This window comes from Ilyonectria robusta, assembly GCF_021365365.1.
Source record: "Ilyonectria robusta strain PMI_751 chromosome Unknown BGZ61scaffold_20, whole genome shotgun sequence".
NCBI lineage: Eukaryota > Fungi > Ascomycota > Sordariomycetes > Hypocreales > Nectriaceae > Ilyonectria > Ilyonectria robusta.
This window is the reverse complement of record NW_025764454.1, coordinates 32,097-51,012: the sequence shown is the minus strand read 5'-3', so window position 1 is coordinate 51,012 and position 18,916 is coordinate 32,097. Positions and strand designations below refer to the sequence as shown.

Here is an 18,916-nt window from a genome sequence, read left to right as displayed (position 1 = left end):
TAGCCCTTTGATGCTTATCCGTCTCTGTCCAGTCCCTCCTCGCCTCCGCCCCAAGTTGGATGCCTCCCAACGGCTCAGTCTTCTCTCGCTTCGAAGCTTAGCGCTATAGTAACGCAGTAACCAAGCCGTTTCAGTATATTTGACCCAGGCGAATTCCCTGTGAATGCCTCCCAAAAATCATCAGCCGCAGAGGCTGAGCATGGCTGCTCATGGGGCTGAGTGGCTGGGCAGCAAGACTAGGCAGGGGCCACTTTTGGCCACTTGCACGCACAGTCATGTAAGCCAATGTAGATCCAAAGAGGTGTTGCCTAGTATAACTCACGGAGGAGGTCCATCTGTGATCTTAACGTAGCATCAATAGATTTATTTATATGGTGACAAGTCGTCCATACGCCCAATCTTCTTCCTATTCGCTCAATCTACTAACCAGTTTAATCATGGCCGATTACGACTACTCTCCATTGGCGCCATCCCACATCCGATTGATCAAGGTGACTATCGACAGCGAAGATGAGCTTCAGACCAGCATCGAACACACCAACCTCGATCCCGAAGACCCCATCACCTACTCAACCCTATCTTACGTCTGGGGAGACACCTCCAACACCGTCCAATTACCTTGTGGTGGCAAGACTATCAGGATCACCACGACGCTAAATGAGGCCCTACGACAAGTCGCCAAATTTAACCCCAACAAACTACTCTGGGTTGATCAGATTTGTATCAACCAGCATAATCTTCCTGAGCGCTCAGAGCAGGTTAAACTTATGAACACAATCTATGAAAGTATGCTCGCCAGGTCCCCCAGCTGTACAAACGCGCCTAGTTTCCACCTTTAACAATTCACCAGAGGCAGAGACAGTCATCGCGTGGTTGGGGCCAGCGACTCCCTCGACCCCAAAAGCCATCGACATGATTTCGCGGGTTTCTGCTGTGGCCATGCCCACATTGACAGACATGTTCCGCATAGAGGAGTATCCCGATGACTGGGAAGGCCTTGAAAAGTACGAGGAGATCTCCGTAGAAGAGTCTCAGAGGCTGGGGGTTTCGTTCAACGACGAGGAGGCATGGGGCGCCTTTGCCGATTTCTTCGATAGGCCATGGTTCCAACGCATCTGGATCGTCCAGGAGATTCTGCCAGCTCGCAAAGCTATCATGCTTTGTGGTGCGCAGAGCGTCGAGTGGAAACTCCTACAGGCTGCGGCGCGTTGGTACCATTACAAGGCCGCTGCCATATCTAGTCGACATCGACGCAGCGTCAATGGCGTTGATCTTACAGTCGCCATGAATTTGCCATGGGTTTCTCGCTACGGCTCCGAGTTCCTCCCGGAACTCCTCGGTCAAAAGACACGGGCGGTCTTCAAATGGCCTCTTCGGCGACTACTCGAACAGTTTCGGCCGCGTCTGGCGACTGAAGCAAAGGACAAGGTCTACGCTCTCCTTGGTGTCAGTGACTTAGGAATCAGTTACTCTTCGGACATTGTCAATTTTACAGTCGACTATTCTCAGGAACTGAAAGAGGTGTTTGCCCTTGTCACGAAAGCCATGATATGTAACGGCGATGTGGGACAGGATGACCTAGACGTCATAATGACAGCGCGCCGTCACAACAATGAGCCAGGATGGCCGACTTGGGTGCCAGACTGGAGGATGGAGAATGGGTACGGATGTGAATGGGGTGTCGGCCATCCTCTTCCAGCCAGCCAGGATACTAACTGGAGCCATCAAAACGGCCGGCATCAGGTTTTTGACACCGGAAGCCCTTACACTCTTGGTGTCGAAGGTGTCATCTTGGGGCGAGCAACTTACGTCAGTCAGCATCACCACCTAACGCCAATGCTTCTGGAAGGGGGACTCTTCGAGTGTCATAAGGCGTGTATTTCTACACTCATGTCTTACCCTACAGGTGAGAATGTGGAAGAAGCCTTCGCTCTCACTGTGATGGCTGGAAAACTTCCTGACGACATTACCAAAAACAACATGAGTCTTGAGACTTACGCGAAGAACCACCTCGAGTGGGCCAGGATCATCCTCTTGCCCCAAGACACCGAAGAACAACGCGAGACCCGCCGGCAGGAATCGAAGGAGCTCTTCAAGCTTGGATTCAAAAACGGGTGGATGCAAAGACTCCTCGAGGCCTATTGCGAGCGGCGGTTTTACATGACTGACACGGGATACATGGGACTCGGGAACCACAACATGAAGAACGGGGACATTATTGCTGTTCTATTCGGGCTGAAGGTCCCTTGTGTGCTGCGACCTCGGGGCGATAATCCCAATGATGGCTATGAGTTTATAGGGTAAGTCAACGCTCAGCTGTGAAACCTCAGAATCAGCTCTGGTTAGCTAACGATTGGAATAATAGCGAGGCTTATTGTCATGGGATGATGAGCGGAGAGGTGCTTGAAACCCTGGAGAGAAGCGAAGCGGGAGTTATTTCTGGAGGCCAGCGGTTCGTTTTGTATTAATGTAGGAGTATTCTGTGCTGAGATGTTAGACCCCACAACATTGTATTATCCTAAGATGGTATATATCAAAATCATACCCGTAAACATCCCCCCCCCCCCCCCCCCCCGTGTTTCCTTCCCCGTGCTTCAAACAAGAATTAATGGCGAGAGGGCCAGATATTATGGCTAGTTCTCTAAGCTCTTGACGCTTGACCCAAAAGTGCATACTGTATCTTGATAACTATTTCCTTCGAACGCCGTGAGCTCCACAACTACATGTGGGAAGGTTATGACTGGATAACTAGCTCCCCGTATTGACCACCCTGGGCTATCTAACCAAGGTCTTCTCCTATTTTTGCAAGCTCTGGCGAATTGGGTTGCGCTTGTCATCAGATCTGCCGACTCCTCCAAGATATCCCACTGTTTCAAGTACCACGTCTTCCGTCTCGTCAAGTTGCGCTCGGGTTACAAAGTTTGCTCCATCACCATCGTCTTGCGGCTCCACAACAGGATACTTCTCCAGCCAATCCTCCCAGACAAGATCCCAACGCCGACCAACAACCAACAACTCGGGCTTCATGCACTCATCGAAGCACATCACCAAGTAATTGAAGAGCATTGCGGTTAGGAACTCGGCGACGTCTTCGCTAGAGCGTATTGACCACTCAGCGGACCGGCATGTCTCATGGCGGCGCCAAACCTCGGCCCGGATGAGAAATTGAACGGCCAAGTCACTTAACAGCCACTTTTTGTGGTCCCTTATTTCTTCATGACCCATGTATTGGTGAACAGCCTCGATGGTTTGTGCTGTTTTGTCCCCGAACATCAAATCATGGAAAATCGGTCGAGCTTTGATGAGCTCTGCCTGGATATCCCCATCAGAGAGCCGAGAAAGACCGCGGTCGCAAAATAGAGTAAAGTTCCAGAGTGCCACCTTGATGGGCGGAGAGTCGACAAATGACATTATGGCGTGGCGCTTCCGTGCCTTGGTTGAGGGGTCGGAACATTCTGGGAAGATCTTTTCCACCACTGCATTCACAAAGTTCTTGTAGTAGTCTTTGACAAGAAGACCATGCTTACTCCGTTCTTGATCAACATAATGCTTCATGGGATTCTCGAACATCAAATTGTCCAGTATGCAAGACGGATTGCCGCACCATGTTTGGCACGGATTCGGCCTGCCCTGAGAAATTTGCCTCTCCAGCAGCTGGCGCTGGGTAAGTTTTCTGCGGCGGAGGGTGCGTTGTGCTTGTAGGTTCCATCGTTTTGGTTGAGGTTCCCACTTGTGAGGGTATCGTAAGAGGCTGCTGAAAAAGATTTGTTGGCTGTCGTAGGCGAAAGAGCCCTCCTGTTCTTTGGAACCAGATTTCGTCGGTACCTCCTTGGTGACTACAGATCGTACCTCTGGTCTTCCAAAGTTTTTATCTGAATATATCTTTTCCGATAGGAGAGATTTGGTCGCTTCTGACACGATGCTGCACGTTTGTGACGCCATACTCAGGATGCCGAGGCGTATGTCAAGTGGTGCAAAAAATGGGTAGAAAAAGAGGCAAGTAGGATGGATGTAATGAGTGTGCCCATGGATTGACCGCACCTTATACTTAATCAGAGATATCGACATCATGTTTGGTTTCTTCAGTGGCGCTCTGCTAACGAAGAAGAACAAAGAGGCAAAGAAACAGTGTCTTAGAGCAACCTAGATCTGTAGACTCTGTGTAGCTCCAGAGCTGAACAATGGCGCTGTAATGTGACACAAAGGGTTCCTGGCAGGTAAGTGTTTAACTGTGGTCGGATCGGTCCGGTGAGATAAGTACACAGTCACGACTGGTTCATTGGTGACGGTTTGCCAAGTCAGGAGACGGCAGGACGAAATGACAACAGGAAGATCACCAAAGAAACTTTCTACACTTTTTGCTACCACACAAACACCTCGTCATGTGGTCTACACGACCCTCCGGCTCCTCGCCCTCATAGGCAACACCATCTACATAGTCAAACGTCAGCTCCTCGCCCTTGGGGATCTCCTTGATGGCAAACAAGGCCAGGTCGTGGATGTGCTTATCAGCGTGGTCGCCTACGCGCGCAAAGATGCGCATGTTTGGGTCACAAGAGTGATTAATAAAGCGAGTTGGGCCGGACATAAATTCGCCGTCAACTTCCAAAGGTGGCCCTTTCAGACGAGGATCGAGGGAATCGGGGTCGGTGAACTTGTCGAGAGCAAAGAGGTAGACGTCTTTCCTCTCAGAAATCGCCGAGGCGGAGCGGCGACGGTCTGCCTCGGTGGAGGTGATGATCTCGCCGACGTATCGGTCGACAAACTGTCCTTTTTTAATAGGGACGGGACACCGCACGCCTAGGCGAAGTAGAGAACCAGTTAGCCATCTTCAGTCGTAATGCAGGGGTGGCAGCGGGAATAGACGCACCCCATCCTCGATCGGTGGTTCGGAAGATCTGGAGCGGGATATTACGGCCGCGCTCTACAACGCGGTTGGGACAGTCGATGCTGCAGGCACAGCCCTGGTGGCATTCGTAGATGGGCACCTTTGAGTTGTGGAACTGGGAGCGCAATAGGCCAGCCTTTGAGCCACGGGCGTGGTAGGCGTATGCCTTTTTGGACAGGTTCGACTCGTCTACATCCATTCCGTCGTCTTCATAATAATCGTCTTCAAGGTCGGCAAGGCAGAGGCAGCCTGTATACTGGCAGTCGCTATCATGGCTGCAGGCACAGCCGCTGCGGAAACTAACTTCGGCGGGTTTGACGCCTTGACCAAGGGCATTGTTGTCAATGAACCGGAAACTGTCTGGGATGGTCCGGGAGTCAACCTCATTGACGACGGTGATTGGGTTGGTTTGGTGAGTGGGAAAAGAGCGGATCTGGCACCAGTGACAGTTGGACTCTTCATCTTCTCGGTCCTGGGGCACATTAGCAAAAGGTCCCTGAGGCCGGTGGCAGAGTGCAGCAAGGCACACAAGGTTGACGTACTCCCTTTCCGTGATGGAAGAAGTGCTGCTCTGTGGCCTGCTCCATGATTTTGATTTTCGGGGCTTGCTGGGAGAGATGCGGGTCGTGTATGAAGCTGGTGACGCGGGGAGGTTTGGTTAACCCCTCCGAACTCGAAAACAAATCATGTGAAAGGCGGCTGAATCTGAGGTCTCGTTCTTCCAATCTATGGCTGGAGACATTGAACTTTGCTTCGTTTGGTCTGAGATAGGTGTGTAGAGGCAAGGTGAGGCGAGGTGAGAGGCGAGAGGTGAGGTGAGGCGACGCGACGTGCTGGTGGTGGGACAATAGAGCAGTGAGCAAGCTGAGAGACCATAGACCTTAGACATTCGAGGCCGCTAAAGGCCAAGCTATTCCCTTCCGGGCAGTAAAAAAAAATCGAAAACTTGAAAATGTGGGGATAAGAATTTAATGCCGAGTTATATAGAGTTTCTTTTAAATATTAAACTTAAAATAATTATTATAAAATAAAATATTTTTTATATAATAAATAAAAAATAACATACTTAATAAGCAAGTATCTCAGACAAGTAAGTGTCTCAAAAATCCCTCAACCTTCATCATTACCATTTAATCAATTAATTCCCAACCACCCAGTATATCACAGTCTAATTATAAAGCTAGAATGCTTCTTGCTCTTCATGCCCTTCAAAATAACCCGAGTTTAAGTCTTCGGGGCGCCGCAAGCATATATACAGTCTCCTGGAAGACCCTTGGCCGCCGGCAGAAGGGCATCCAATCTCGACGCGATACTATCTAGAAATCACGTCGGCTATCTAATCTAGAGGAACAGATCCTTATTTATTTTATTCTCGACTTAGATTTGCGAGGATTTCCCTTCTGGCTATATAGTGTTAAAGATATGGCTGATTAATTGCTTGCTAATTGCAATGTGCTATTAGTTGGTATGTGTTAGGCTTATAATTTTGTTAAGCGGTATCTAGATTTTAAGATGTGTTTCTTTTGTAAATATAACTACTAGAGAGCTAAATATAAAGATTTAATTATTATTTGTAATTGGTTTTGGCTTATAGCGAATATAATTGCAAAGTATAATATTTAATTAAATGATATCTATAATTTTAATAAGACTGGCTTTTTTATGGGTATGATTATAAGTAGAATAGTTATTATAGGTATAAAAAGGCATTTAAAGTTAAAATTAGTATAGCTTGGAAATTGGGAATGGATTATAGTTATTTAAGTAATTAATATAAAAGGCTAGGCAATCTAGCTATTTATTATTAATATAGGTTAATATTATCTTGCTAACTGGTATTGAGAAAGCAACCTTCTAGATGATTGGGCTATTATAATAACTTAAAATAGTTAGATTAATAATAAGATTGGTCTTGAGTGGCTTAAGTATTTTAATTAGTATATAATTAATTGATTAATTAGTTTTTATTATCTTTTAATTCTTAATAACTATGAAAGTTACTACTCTATTGAATTTAAGAGATATTATAAGAAAAAAAAGATTATCTGGCTTTATATGCTATCTCATTCCTCTTATCTACTCCAGCCCCTTAATATTGGATACTTTAGCATACTAAAAAAGGCTTATAGTTAAGAAATAGAATATCTAATTAGATGTTCTATAACTTATATTTTAAAGACTGAGTTCTTTCCGGCCTTCTATGCTATATATAAGGCTACTATAATAGAAAGAAATATTAGGGGGGCTTTTAAAGGAGCTGGTTTTGTTCCTCTTGACCTAGAAACTGTAATCTCAAAGCTTGATATTTAGCTACGGACGCTAATGCCAGTTAAGGAGGCAGCTAAGCCGTCGACCCCTTGGACTTTAAGAACCCCAAAGATTATAATTAAGGCCGGATCTCAGTTTAAATACCTTAAAAGGCGGATTAGAAGGTATTAAAGTAGCTCTCCAGAGTTAATTTTAGAGGCTCTACAGTCTCTTACAAAGGGAATAAAAGTAATTATATATCGAATTGCCTTATTAACTGCTGAGAATAAAGACCTTCAAGAGGTGAATGAGATACTAAGCCGGCGCCGGAGGGCAAAAAGGACTAGATTATAGAGAAGAGGGGTTATGACGGTAGAAGAAGGAAGGCAAGCAATTGATCAAATGGATGTGGATGCGCAGGTAGTGGCCGAATCGTCGAGGAGTGGTGGTCGAGGAAGGTCGGTCGGACCAGGTATTTAGCGCTGTGGTGTATGCGGCAAGCCCGGCCATAATGCAAGGACCTGTTAGGTAGTGATTGAGACATCTGGGGAAGAGTATAGTAAGTAGTTTTAATTGATCAAATGGTTTGTGGTGTTTTTATTACGATTTCTATTTTAAGAGTTGGGATTTTTGAGATACTTACTTATTTGAGATACTTACTTATTAAGTACGTTATATATTTTATAAATATAAAAATCTTTTATTTCTAGATATTATTTTAAAAAGTTACTTTTTAAAAATTATAAAAAAACAGCTATAGCAGCTTTAAAAAGCTATTTATAGCAGGTTATAAAAAGGCTAAACTTATCTCTGTTATAACTAGTAATAAAAGATATACTCAGTATAGCCAGGCTTATTATACACGCTGGAAGTACCTCTGAGGTTTAAGATATAAGATCCAAGGTCTAAGGTCTGGGGTTTAAAGTCTCTGGGGATCAGGCCTAATAAGCTACAACAGCAGCCAAGGTGAGAGAGTAGGTGGAGTGTGTGTGGTGTCGGAGCATGTGCCAGCGCTGAGACATGGTTGGCGGGGTACGAAGTGGGAGTAGGCGCCATGACGGGCTCTCACCTCGGTGAGCGAACGACGACCTTTCAACCGTGATTCACTCGGACGTGAGTAAGAATAATAAATGGCGGCACAAGATGAGAGAAGGTAGCGGGCTATGGCACAAGTTGGCAAGGGATGGCATAAAATATATCACAGGCGATGCGTACTTCGTATGTAGCAGATACCACCTAAGTCACTACGTGCATACGACTCCTCCGTACGTACTTCTATGATGATGGTATGATTGGATGCTTGCGCGTCCAGCGCATCAGAGTGACTAGCGGAGAGCTATTTCTAGCACCGACGACCTACCTTATCTTTACATATGTATTCGTATTGCCTTGCCCGTAGGTCTACCCAGAATAAACGCCAGGGAGGGCGAGAGGTAGAAATATAGGTAGAAGAATTGACAGTCTGGAGATGATGGCGCGACGTGTTGGATTGTGTTGGATCGTCTTGGATGTGGATGAAGGCATGGTCCAGGCTCAAATTGATCATGCACAGTTCTGAAAGAAGGGAACTAGAGGAGGCGACCCAACCAAAAGCCGACGACCCCGCCACGACTGCCACCACGACTCCCACCACGAACCACGAGCGGCTTGCCACCAACCACCACGACACCATGACCACGTCCTCTGCATCCATCCATGCGATGGCCCATGACCAAGCCTTCCTCCTTCCTACCTTCCTACCTACTTACTTACCTACTTAAAGGACAAAAAAACCTTGGCGCGCCTCAACTCTGTTGGCCGTTTCCGGGCCCATACCAAGGCTAAATCCAATTATCCAACTTCATACTTACTTGCATGGAGAATTGGATGATTGATAATAGCGTTTCGCACAGGCCAAAGTTCAAACGTTGCGTGGCTCCCTTGTTGGTGGCTCTCTCTTTCTCTCACCTGCTTCTGCCCCTCGCCCACGCCCACGCCCACGCCAACGCCAACGCCAACGCTCTTTCCCACCCAGTCCCGCGCTGGCTCTTGCGCCTCCCCCTGTTCCTATCCCCATCCCTCCCAATCCCAGTCCAATCCGGCCCCAGCTCAGTTCCAGCCCAGACCCTGTAGAACGAGTCCCTTCGCTGCGACTGATTCAGGTAGTCGGCACCAATCTGCGACTTCCCAACTCCTCTCTTCAACATCATCTGCATCGTTGTTAACCTCCGCATCTTTGCCTCCTACCTCCTACTTCCGCATTTCCCTTTTTCCACCCACTTCTCCGTCGCAATCATTCTTCCCTCCGTCACTTTCTCACGACTCTTGCGATATCAGCAACCCAGCAGTTCAGTGGCCCAGCGGCCCAGCGACTCAGCGACCTAGCAATTCAGGTCCGCGATGGCCAGACTCTAGACTCAGTTGGCAGCTATATCCTTGTTGTCGCCCTCGTCCACATCGACCCGCCGCGCAACCTCACCCACGCCCCCCCCCGAAAGATCCCCAACCTACTGCATTCTAAAAATGGTGTGATTCAAACCGCCCCTCTCTCCTCCTCCTCTCCTTCAACTGCTAATGCGCTTACCAACAGGGCTGCTGCTTCTCTCGCTCCTCAGGGCCTAACTCGCCCTACCCAGGCGGTGCCCCCAACGCTTCCTCGCGCGCCATCAATCCTCCCCCGCTGTCCCTCCCCGAACCCGCCCAAGGCGACCATCCTCGAGGCGCCTCGAGGCGTCGCCGCCGCGAGCAGCGGCCCCTAGACCAGCACATCGACAAACCCCTCCGCCGTCACGAATGGTCCTCCCGCGATCGGCAATGGACCAAGCGTGACATCGCCACTGAGCGTGCTGACTTCTTCGACACCAGGGTCACCGGTCGCCCCGAAGTTTGGCAGACTATCCATGCCGCCCTCCAAGTCCTCTGGGAAACTGTCGACCAAGACGCCCAGGATGTCAACTCCAGCGGCCTCGCCACCGCCCAGATGATCCTCTCCGCCGCCGAAATCTCACTCCCCACGGGCAATCTCGTCAATGGTGTCTACGATGCCCTCGGCAACTACTACCAGCTTCCCGAGTGGGTCGTCTCAGACCCCCAGAACCTCATCCAGGAGCCCGATGCCTCCGCAAAGACCGACATCTCCACCGCTGGCGACGACACTACCGCCGAAGACGATATGACCGATGACGACGACGAGATTGAGGGCAGGAAACGAGAGAAGGGCAAGGAAGTCATCGATGTGCGTGAGATGGTGTCTCTGCGAGCCAGACTCAGCGAAAATGGCCAAGACATCAAACTCAGCATCTCAGAGTCAGAGACGGTCAAGAGTGTTGCGAGGAAGATTGCCCAACACGCCGAAGTAAGTAATTTCCCACAATCCTCACCATATCATACCTGCTATGCGCGCACAGTCACCCAACACTCTCTGTCTGTCAATGACACGAAGCTGACATGCTCTCAAGCTCGCTTCGTCAAAGAGGATCCGGATAGCGTATATGGGAAAGATGCTTAAGGAGAATTCATCCCTCGCTGCGCAGGGATGGCAGACTGGCCATGTTGTCAACGCCCTCGTCTTCAACCGCTAATCTCGCTCTGCATCTCTCTTTCTTCGTTAACCCACCACCTATACCCACGTGGATCCCCTTCGAAAGGCGACCACCTCTGATCACGACCGTTCTCAGTGTATAGTCGCTTGTTACATCGACGTACACCCTCTGCATCTGCGGCATCTGCATTCATGTTGAACCCTCTGATTACGACTTTTGCTTGATCATGTCTGGATAATACCCCTTGTTTCTCGTCTTTCCCATCTTGTTCATGATGTTTTTGCGGAGTTAATTGGATCTGATATCAGCGCTGCTCGTTTTCTTACACGTATTCCCTCCCCTCTAGGTGCAGATATTGATTTGGACGTCTTCACCCTTCACACTATACCTTACATCACATCTCACATATCCATCATAGCCATCGTCACATTGGCCGAATTTAATCATAGATTCAATCATAGAGGGCCAAACCTCGTCCTCCACCCTCAGGCACACACCACTCATGACAGCCAATTCGGCTCGAACCACATGTCGTTGTCTGAAATCATTGTCTACCTAAACCTGCTACATTTGACTCTACCGAGGGACCTTTCGCATAGCCTTTTGGTGGGAAAACACCCATTAACATGCTCCACCCCTGACTCCGCTCCAATCATCGTCGTGACTCTTGCCGTGCACCAGCACGCCTTCTTTAAACGGTTCAGGTACTCATGCCATCTTGATGACCCTCCATCCTTAAGCCGTCGACCCAATCTTGTTCAGGCCCTTCAATGAGCCCAGGCTGAGTGCCAGGCCCTGGGATCGACTTCTTATCCGGACAAAACCGGTAATTGGCCCGTCTTCGCCCTCCTTCTCAATACTGAGGTTGGCAAGTGCATCCTCACCTATATGACAGTTAGCAAACAAGTCTCGGTTCAGATCCACCGTATATGATGCAGCTTACCAAACACACTGCGGGCATAGAGATTGGCACTCAGAAACTGGCAGTCGCCCTTGAGGCTGGCCTCTGGTGTCAGACAGTTCATATTTGTACACGCCATAAGTTGCTCAAGGAAGTCCCGCAGCGATGTTGCCTTGGAGTTGATGTTGACCTTGTTCTCCCACTCGAATTCGGTCCACATGGTACGGAATTGTGTCTCTGTGCAGGTGGCTGGCTGGATGTAGTCCATAATGTCCACGTGCAGGTCGTTGAGAATGACAACATTGGTGTCAGTAGAGTGGGCCCCGTCATAGACAACATTGCCGAAGATGACGCCAGTGTCTGTCGACGAGACCTTGATTGTGCATTGCACATTATGGAAGTCGTGAGGGCCAAGGTTCTGAGTCGTAGGTCGCTCAACAACCTTGAGATCGCCCAAAGTCGCAAACTCAACCGACAGGTTCTGGAGCGTGTCCGTCGTTTGGTTAACGAGAAGGACATCGAGGACGATATCGAATTGGTGGACCTTGACGTATGCCTCAGCATAGACGGGGTCAGAGAAGCCAGTCAGTTGGACCACGCGGCTGAGCTTGGAAGACAAATCCTCAGCATTCGACTCGCCGCCGGTTGCCCGTTCAAGATCCATCTCAATCTCATCTAAACCGTCACCGGCGTTCTTCTTGGATAGTTGGCGGATCTGGACGACATCGTCAACCTGCACGGCAGTCTTTGCCTTCTCGACAGCCTCCTTGGCAGCCCGCTTCTTCTCCTCGACTTGGACCATAGCGCGGAAAGCCTTCCGAGTATCTTCCAGCCAGACGGTCTCAAGTTCTTTCTTCTCCTCGAACTCCGCGAGTGATCGCACACAAGACATGATGCGATCCACAGAGTCCTCGTCAATAGGGGCCTTGACGAAGTGCGACTGTCCAACACGGATGATGGAGATCATGATGAGCATGGCCTCGGCCCTCAGAGCGTTGGTTCGTGCCTTGTCAGATGAGATCTCGGAGTGGCGCATCACGAGCTTGACGAGGGTCGATGACAGAACGGTGGCAAGATAGTAGTCACCATCGAGGATGAGTTGACGCAGGGGGGGTTTCTGGGCAGCCTTCACGGCTTCTAGCTTAGCGGCGGCGGAAGATTGGCTGGTGAGAGCCGTCTCAGTAGCGTAAGTGCCATCGGCAAGAACCTTGCGCGAGCCAGTTGGCGCTGCTGTCTTTGAGTTGCCATTGACATGATCCTCGGGTTTGTCCTCATCGTCATGAGAGTCCAACAGGCGCTGTTCCGAGGCCAGAATAGGCATCTCGCCCAGGCTGGCACGTATCCTCTTCCAAGCATCCCGAATATCCTTCTCTTCAAGCGAGTACTCACCGATGATCCACATGATCCCCCGGTAAACCTTGCCAGCTCGAACCTCGCCCAATGTGGATACGAGGCGTCCGATGATGGTAGTTCGGAGGTTGGGGAATTTCTCCACAACCTCCTTGACGAAGTTGATCACATCAACAGCGGAGGCATTGTTGAAGTCAGCAATGAAGTCCATAAGAAGTTCCACCACACTGGCGGCAACCTCGGAGAACTTGATGGCGCACTGATGGATGGAGTGAATAAGGAGGGACCGGTACTCGGCGTTCTTCTCATACTCTTGGTCAACTGTCTTGGAGAGTTCCTTCTTGAGCAGAAGCACGACTTCCTCGACATTCTTGCTGGTAACCATCTCAAGGGCAATGACGAGAGCCTTTCTCCGGACGTCGATATCGGTGCTAGAGAGCACCCGCAGAATCTCCATGGTCAAATCGTCCAAGACGCCATCGTTCTTCTTGCGCAGCTGATCGACTCGATCAAGCACAATCAGCTTAACGTTGTTGTCTGCCTCCTTAATGCTGAGCTCGATAAACTTCGCGGCGGCGGCCTTGACGGCAACAGGGTTGTTTGTCAGAGCTGTGAGTGATGAAGCAGCCTCGTAAACGACGGTCGAAACGCCAGCCTCTAGCAAGTCGAAGATTAACCTCAGGTAGCGTGCCTATCATCTTGGTTAGTTAACGTCCCGCGTTGACTCCTGCACAGCGAACCGACCTTATTCTGAGAGTTTTGGACAGCATCCTTGCGGATGAACTCCAGTTCAACAAGCTGCAGAAGTTCCTCTGCATTAGGAATACCCTCGAAGACAGAGCTAAGATAAAGAAGAGCAGCGTCGTGGTCGATGCTGGCCAAGGCAGCGAATGCATTCCTCTTGCAGGTAGCATCCGTCTCCCCGTCCAAGAATGTAGAAATGAGTTCTGAGGCATCGGGGATCAGGGTGGGCGAGTGCAAGTAAATCGAAGAGACGGCGAAGACGGCGTTCTTTCGGACGTAAGCGTGTCGGTGCTCGAGGCAGGATCGGGCCGATGATAGGAGGGGCTCGATCAACTCAGCCTCCCTCAACTTGCAAAGGAAGCGCAGGGTATTTCCTCGGATGTACTCGTTGGGGTGCTGGAGGTCATTCCGGATGCCATTGCTGCGTAAGGAAGGTCAGCGAGGTGGGACGAGGCGCATTGTGGTGGAGGGACCCGTACCAAACCAGAATCATCTCCTGCTTCAACTTGCCGGTGCTGTCGAGCTTGGGGCAGATCTCATAGTAGAAGTATAGGAGCTTCTTGAGAGGCTTGTACTTTGAGGGCATAACGAATCGAATGATGTGCATGAGCAGAGAGGGCATGGGATCTCCGTTGAGCATAATGGTCAAGATGCGCTTCATGGTCTCGACCTTGGTCTCATCGGTGCCCTTCTCCAACTGCGTGCGCAGGTCGGAGACGGTGGGGACGTCGGCAGCATTGTCCTGGTGGACAAGACTGTAGGCGCTCTCGAGAAAGCCGGACATGGTGGGCAGGATCGCCGGCGGTTGGCCGTGGGTGGTGTTGGTGGAGGATGTTGTAGATGGGACGTGGCTCAAAGGAGACGAGAGGTGGAAGTGGGATCGGGGGTAGTCGACTCGGCGGTGGGGAGGCTCAGGGGCTTATAGTGCTTGGAGCTCTCCAGCTGTAGGAGACGAGACAATTTGGAAATTCCGCCAGTGCCATCCGTTGAGTGTCGCAGCGCGCAATCGCCGGCCAAGATTGCCAGTGTCCCCGAGGTTGTTCTGGACCAGCTCTCTTGAAAATCGTCAGCTACAGGAAGATCTATCTGTCCTGCCAGCGGGACGTCGAACAGGTGGCACTAAGCGAGCAGGCGGCCGATGCAATCACGTGAGGCCAGCACGGCCACAGACACGGCCACAGGGCGAGGAACGCGGTGAGAGCTTACTGTACGCTGAAAGGTGCAACGAACCGAATGCCCCGCCTTGGCTGGTCCGTGCGCCTTGGCTCTCACCTTGCTGTCCCGCATTCTTCAGCCTCGCCGACGGCGGGCTTTGAGGATTTGTCGGCTTGGTTTGTTTGGCATACTCGACGACCTTTGCAGAGCTCGATACGTACGACACGTACGCGCAACCGCCGACATGTCTGCCACAAATGAACCTTTCTATCTCCGGTACTAGTATGGCGCCCACCGTTCCGTCCCGTTGTCACCTTTCCCCCACCAGACTCGATGCTAAAACCCGTCCTCGAACAGCTCTGGCCATATGGGTCGCTTCGGCCATGAATTCCTCGGTGCGAACCCCAACATCCGGCCATCCAGTTGCTATCGCGGCAATCCACTTACTCATCCCATGGTCAGAATTCGACTTCCGCGTCGTTGGTGACGGCCGCAGCGCCGTGGCGCGATACGCGAACAATTCGAATTACCGAAACGATAGTTTGATTCGAAAAGAGAGTACGACAAGATCCTGGGTTCACAGAGTGCCATTTACTGACAGGGAGGCATAGTGTGCGTCAGCTCTGTGGTGGTAGACGAGATCAAGCGCATCATCAAGGCAAGCGAAATCACAAAGTACGCCGGATTACTCCCCATGCTCTCGCGCAACCCTTCCTAACTATGAGCAGGGAAGACGACTCCAAGTGGCCACAAAAGAACAAGGACGGCCGGCAAGAGCTGGAGATTCGGGTTGGGAATGATCACATTTCCTTCGAGGTCGGTAACGCCCGGTTAAGTGTAAACGGGGATACTGACAGTGTCGACAGACCGCCAAGATTGGCTCGTTGGTCGATGTGACGGAGTCGGCCGACCCAGAAGGCCTACGAGTTTTCTACTACCTTGTCCAGGATCTCAAGGCGCTGGTGTTTAGCCTGATCGCACTTCACTTCAAGATCAAGCCCATCTAAATGCAGGGCTGGCAAGGTTGGTTGGGGATGGTGGCGTTGAGGATGGATGATCGATACCCTGTCCTGGCCATGAGAGGAGGGCAGACAGAGCCTTGGGGAGGAGATGTGAGGAGTCAAGGTGTGTGCGCCAAGCTATGACAGCCCATGACATGGCTGGCAAAGAACGGTGTGCAAAGGCCTCTTCGGATTGCATACATATATACCTACACATGGCTACCTCTAACTAGGTAGGCCATACACATTTGTATGCGCACCGCCAAGACGAGAACCCCAAGGAGAACAAGAAGGAGAAAGCGTCTATCTGGGCATCCAGAGAATGACAGGGTCGCAAGAACCACCCGACAAAAGTTATGAATGGCGTGCGTGGAACGTTGGAAGATTGTCGCATGGGAGTCATGGATGTTATTAGCCATGGTACGACAGGAGTTGATAGGGATGGGATGCCAATCGATCGCATGGACAACTCAAGGTCGGACCACACACATTTTTCTCAACTGGCCCAACTCACACAGCACACCCAACGCACACAGGCGTGCTCACGCACGTACGCACACATGACTGGCCGCCCGCGAAGTCGGTCAACCGTAGCGCCAGGGGCGCTGTCTGGTCGCATCTGGGGCGGGCTGCGCTGCGCTGACATGTGGCGGAGTTTCCGTGTCCCTACCTCCCTCCCTACGTAACGCGTCCGTACTCATCCGTAACATTGTCTGATTCTAGATCATGCCAACCTGGAACCGCACGGAAATGGCGTCGGGTCGGAACATGGGGAGGACTGGCGCGAGATGGCTCCCGGCGGGTTCCCTCCCCCATGTTGGCTTGCCCAATTCGTCCCAGTGGGGGCCGCTGAGCGCACTGGGCTGGCAGCGCTGAGAAGACCGCTCAGAGAGGGTCCCGTCACTGAGACGCAAGTTCCCGCTGGCCCGCATTTGCACTGTTACTTCTGTACTTGTTCCGGGGAGAACGACGCACGCTTCCAGAGCTTCTCCATAAAGGTCGGCAAGGTACCTCGAGTTCAGCGGCCCATGCCGCAAGGATGGCAGTACCCCCTACCCCTGCGGTCCAGTCCACATCTTCATCCCCCCATCCATCCCTACCAGATAGGTACCCACGCTGCATTCGGCCGCTAGCAAATCAGGGCATTTGGTGCACCTCCCAGGTCTCTCAGGTCTCCCAGGTCTCCCCATGAAAACCCAGCAGCCCATCATCACCGACTTGACCCTTTTCGCCATCGACCCATTTGCGATTTGGCCTTCTTGCTGTCTTGCTTTCTCACTTCCTCGCTCTGTACTATTATTCCTATTTCCCTTCACATTCAACACCAGTAATGGGCACTCGTCTTGCTTCCTAAAGGCCGGTTAATGCGCCTGGGGCCCTTGTTAGCCATAACCCCATGTTCCTCCTGTCCCGAGATCGCCACCGGTGGTGAATCCCAGTCGCCTCTCCCTCAGCGACCTCGACGAGCGCTCAACGGCCGGCCGCCATCCACGCTTCGATCACCTTAACCCTTCTCGAGGGGAAACGAGGACGACGCCCCGTCTCTTTCGTCCTTGATATATCCATTACATCCATATTCTGTCGTCGGGTCCAGACTCTCGACTACAAACCACCCAGAATGCCGACTCCAGCTTCCAATCCACCCCCCGACCCGTCGTCGCCACGGTCCTACAGCTTCTCGACCTGTCCCGACGACGCCCAACATCCCACCTGGCAATCTCACGAGGCCGTCCAAGACCATGACGACATGGGCGTCCAACCTGTGCCTTCCGGCACGATAGCTGGCACCTCTCCTCCTGTCGGCGACGCGCCTCCTCCCCTCGAGGGTCCAGCACCCGATGATGCCATCATGGATGAGGGTCGGACATCTGAAGATCCATCATCACGGTCAACCACCATGTCGCCCGGGCCCCAGTCCACCGCTACCGCCGTCACATCCCCCGCTCCCAGCGGAGCAGAGGCCGACTTGGTCAAAAGTCGAGACGCCGAGATCGGCAACCAGCTGAGCCGTCAACCGTCAACCAGCATCCAACAAGCTCCCGAGTCCGAGTCGCTGCCGCGTGCGGCCACGAGGAGAAGGGCCTCGCCCAGCCACGAATGGGAATCAGTCGATGTCGACGCGCAAGAAGATGAGCTCTGGTCTCCGTCAATGGGACCCGACTACTCCAACATGCGGGTACGCACATAGCCATCGAGTCCCCTAGTATAACGCAACTACTAATAGCAGCAGGTCATCCCCTCCTCGCCATCGTCGTACCTACGTTCTGGCAGCAAATTCCATGGCACCCAGCAATCGGAAAGACAGGTGTATGACGTCCAGGTCGAGATCAAGCACGTGGACATGCGCGAGTCCTTTCTCTGTGGATACCTGCGCATCCAAGGTCGCCCCATCCACGCCGATTCTCCGAATCCTCAGCGCTAACGTCCCATGCAGGACTCACCGAAGACCATCCGACCCTCACAACGTACTTTGAAGGCGAGATCATCGGAACCAAGTACAGCTTCTTTACCGAACATGACAACTGGGGGGCGAACAGTAAGGTGGACCTGAGCCATTGGGCCAAGTTCCCTGCTTTCCGTCCCTTCCAGAAACAGGCACGAAAGGGCCCCATCACCATTCGGGACGGCGCTCAGAGGGAACACATATTCATGAGGTGGAAGGAACACTTCTTAGTTCCCGACCATCGAGTACGCACCATAACGGGTGCGAGCTTCGAGGGCTTCTACTACATATGCTTCAACCAGGTCAAGGGAGAAGTTAGCGGCATATACTTTCACTCTAAGAGTGAAAAGTGAGTTCTTTGGCCCGTATTCATCAGGTGACTGCAGGTTAACTCCCCTTTCAGGTTCCAGCAATTGGAGCTGAAGCATGTGCCCGATCGGGGCTGCTTCGCCGCAACCGAATTCCGGTGAATGCCCGGCGTCCCCTATTCTCGGCACGCGCTCAAGTTTGCGAGTGACGGGAAACCAGCGACAACAGTTTATTCGATCCAACTTGGCCGGGCTCAGTCGGAAAGGTATTGACACACACACAAGCACACACATACGCACACACACACACACGCACCACACATAGATAGGAGGCGGGATGGGAATGACCCCTTATGAT

The 18,916-nt window shown here is 51.3% G+C and overlaps 7 protein-coding genes across 7 annotated transcripts; 4 read left to right on the top strand and 3 right to left on the bottom strand.

Annotated features, from left to right (window-relative positions):
• Positions 1–437: 437 nt before the first annotated feature.
• Positions 438–2,468, top strand: BGZ61DRAFT_496903 (heterokaryon incompatibility protein-domain-containing protein; the record flags this gene model as incomplete). Its single annotated transcript, XM_046251071.1, has 3 exons — positions 438–786; positions 851–2,300; positions 2,366–2,468. The coding sequence occupies 3 exons, from the start codon at positions 438–440 to the stop codon at positions 2,466–2,468; spliced, it is 1,902 nt and encodes a 633-aa protein (XP_046099850.1).
• Positions 2,469–2,592: 124 nt separating this feature from the next.
• On the bottom strand, positions 2,593–3,815 carry BGZ61DRAFT_457957 (uncharacterized protein). Its single transcript, XM_046246697.1, has one exon. It carries the CDS (start codon positions 3,568–3,570, stop codon positions 2,797–2,799), a length of 774 nt encoding a protein of 257 aa, XP_046099849.1. The 5' UTR covers positions 3,571–3,815; the 3' UTR covers positions 2,593–2,796.
• A 148-nt stretch (positions 3,816–3,963) lies between these two features.
• On the bottom strand, positions 3,964–5,734 carry BGZ61DRAFT_520777 (SET domain protein). Its single transcript, XM_046252463.1, has 3 exons — positions 5,431–5,734; positions 4,871–5,360; positions 3,964–4,800 (listed from the first exon to the last, which is right to left on the bottom strand). Exons 1-3 carry the CDS (start codon positions 5,473–5,475, stop codon positions 4,334–4,336), a joined length of 1,002 nt encoding a protein of 333 aa, XP_046099848.1. The 5' UTR covers positions 5,476–5,734; the 3' UTR covers positions 3,964–4,333.
• A 3,729-nt stretch (positions 5,735–9,463) lies between these two features.
• BGZ61DRAFT_97037 (uncharacterized protein) lies at positions 9,464–10,940 on the top strand. The gene is made up of 3 exons (XM_046257278.1): positions 9,464–9,640; positions 9,705–10,469; positions 10,573–10,940. Exons 1-3 carry the CDS (start codon positions 9,638–9,640, stop codon positions 10,693–10,695), a joined length of 891 nt encoding a protein of 296 aa, XP_046099847.1. The 5' UTR covers positions 9,464–9,637; the 3' UTR covers positions 10,696–10,940.
• A 560-nt stretch (positions 10,941–11,500) lies between these two features.
• On the bottom strand, positions 11,501–14,732 carry BGZ61DRAFT_97017 (coatomer beta subunit). The gene is made up of 3 exons (XM_046257277.1): positions 14,131–14,732; positions 13,652–14,072; positions 11,501–13,598 (listed from the first exon to the last, which is right to left on the bottom strand). Exons 1-3 carry the CDS (start codon positions 14,433–14,435, stop codon positions 11,571–11,573), a joined length of 2,754 nt encoding a protein of 917 aa, XP_046099846.1. The 5' UTR covers positions 14,436–14,732; the 3' UTR covers positions 11,501–11,570.
• A 318-nt stretch (positions 14,733–15,050) lies between these two features.
• BGZ61DRAFT_360954 (Mago nashi protein) lies at positions 15,051–15,813 on the top strand (the record flags this gene model as incomplete). The annotated part of the gene is made up of 6 exons (XM_046241218.1): positions 15,051–15,088; positions 15,164–15,201; positions 15,269–15,364; positions 15,418–15,481; positions 15,535–15,622; positions 15,673–15,813. 6 exons carry the CDS (start codon positions 15,051–15,053, stop codon positions 15,811–15,813), a joined length of 465 nt encoding a protein of 154 aa, XP_046099845.1.
• Positions 15,814–17,011: 1,198 nt separating this feature from the next.
• On the top strand, positions 17,012–18,828 carry BGZ61DRAFT_96785 (vacuolar import and degradation protein-domain-containing protein). The gene is made up of 4 exons (XM_046257274.1): positions 17,012–17,983; positions 18,038–18,188; positions 18,242–18,599; positions 18,654–18,828. Exons 1-4 carry the CDS (start codon positions 17,426–17,428, stop codon positions 18,718–18,720), a joined length of 1,134 nt encoding a protein of 377 aa, XP_046099844.1. The 5' UTR covers positions 17,012–17,425; the 3' UTR covers positions 18,721–18,828.
• Positions 18,829–18,916: the final 88 nt, after the last annotated feature.

Bases quoted from the DNA above. Each gene is read 5' to 3' on its own strand.
- BGZ61DRAFT_520777 (XM_046252463.1), bottom strand. From the start codon at position 5,475: ATGGAGCAGGCCACAGAGCAGCACTTCTTCCATCACGGAAAGGGA. The intron at 5,361-5,430 runs GTACGTCAACCT...AATGTGCCCCAG, and splicing joins TCTTCCATCACGGAAAGGGA to GACCGAGAAGATGAAGAGTC. The intron at 4,801-4,870 runs GTGCGTCTATTC...TACTTCGCCTAG, and splicing joins AACCACCGATCGAGGATGGG to GCGTGCGGTGTCCCGTCCCT.
- BGZ61DRAFT_97017 (XM_046257277.1), bottom strand. From the start codon at position 14,435: ATGTCCGGCTTTCTCGAGAGCGCCTACAGTCTTGTCCACCAGGACAAT. The intron at 14,073-14,130 runs GTACGGGTCCCT...TTCCTTACGCAG, and splicing joins CAGGAGATGATTCTGGTTTG to CAATGGCATCCGGAATGACC. The intron at 13,599-13,651 runs GTCGGTTCGCTG...CCAAGATGATAG, and splicing joins TCCAAAACTCTCAGAATAAG to GCACGCTACCTGAGGTTAAT.
- BGZ61DRAFT_96785 (XM_046257274.1), top strand. From the start codon at position 17,426: ATGCCGACTCCAGCTTCCAATCCACCCCCCGACCCGTCGTCGCCACGG. The intron at 17,984-18,037 runs GTACGCACATAG...TAATAGCAGCAG, and splicing joins CCGACTACTCCAACATGCGG to GTCATCCCCTCCTCGCCATC. The intron at 18,189-18,241 runs GTCGCCCCATCC...CGTCCCATGCAG, and splicing joins TGGATACCTGCGCATCCAAG to GACTCACCGAAGACCATCCG.
- BGZ61DRAFT_97037 (XM_046257278.1), top strand. The intron at 10,470-10,572 runs GTAAGTAATTTC...CATGCTCTCAAG, and splicing joins AGATTGCCCAACACGCCGAA to CTCGCTTCGTCAAAGAGGAT.
- BGZ61DRAFT_457957 (XM_046246697.1), bottom strand. From the start codon at position 3,570: ATGTTCGAGAATCCCATGAAGCATTATGTTGATCAAGAACGGAGTAAG.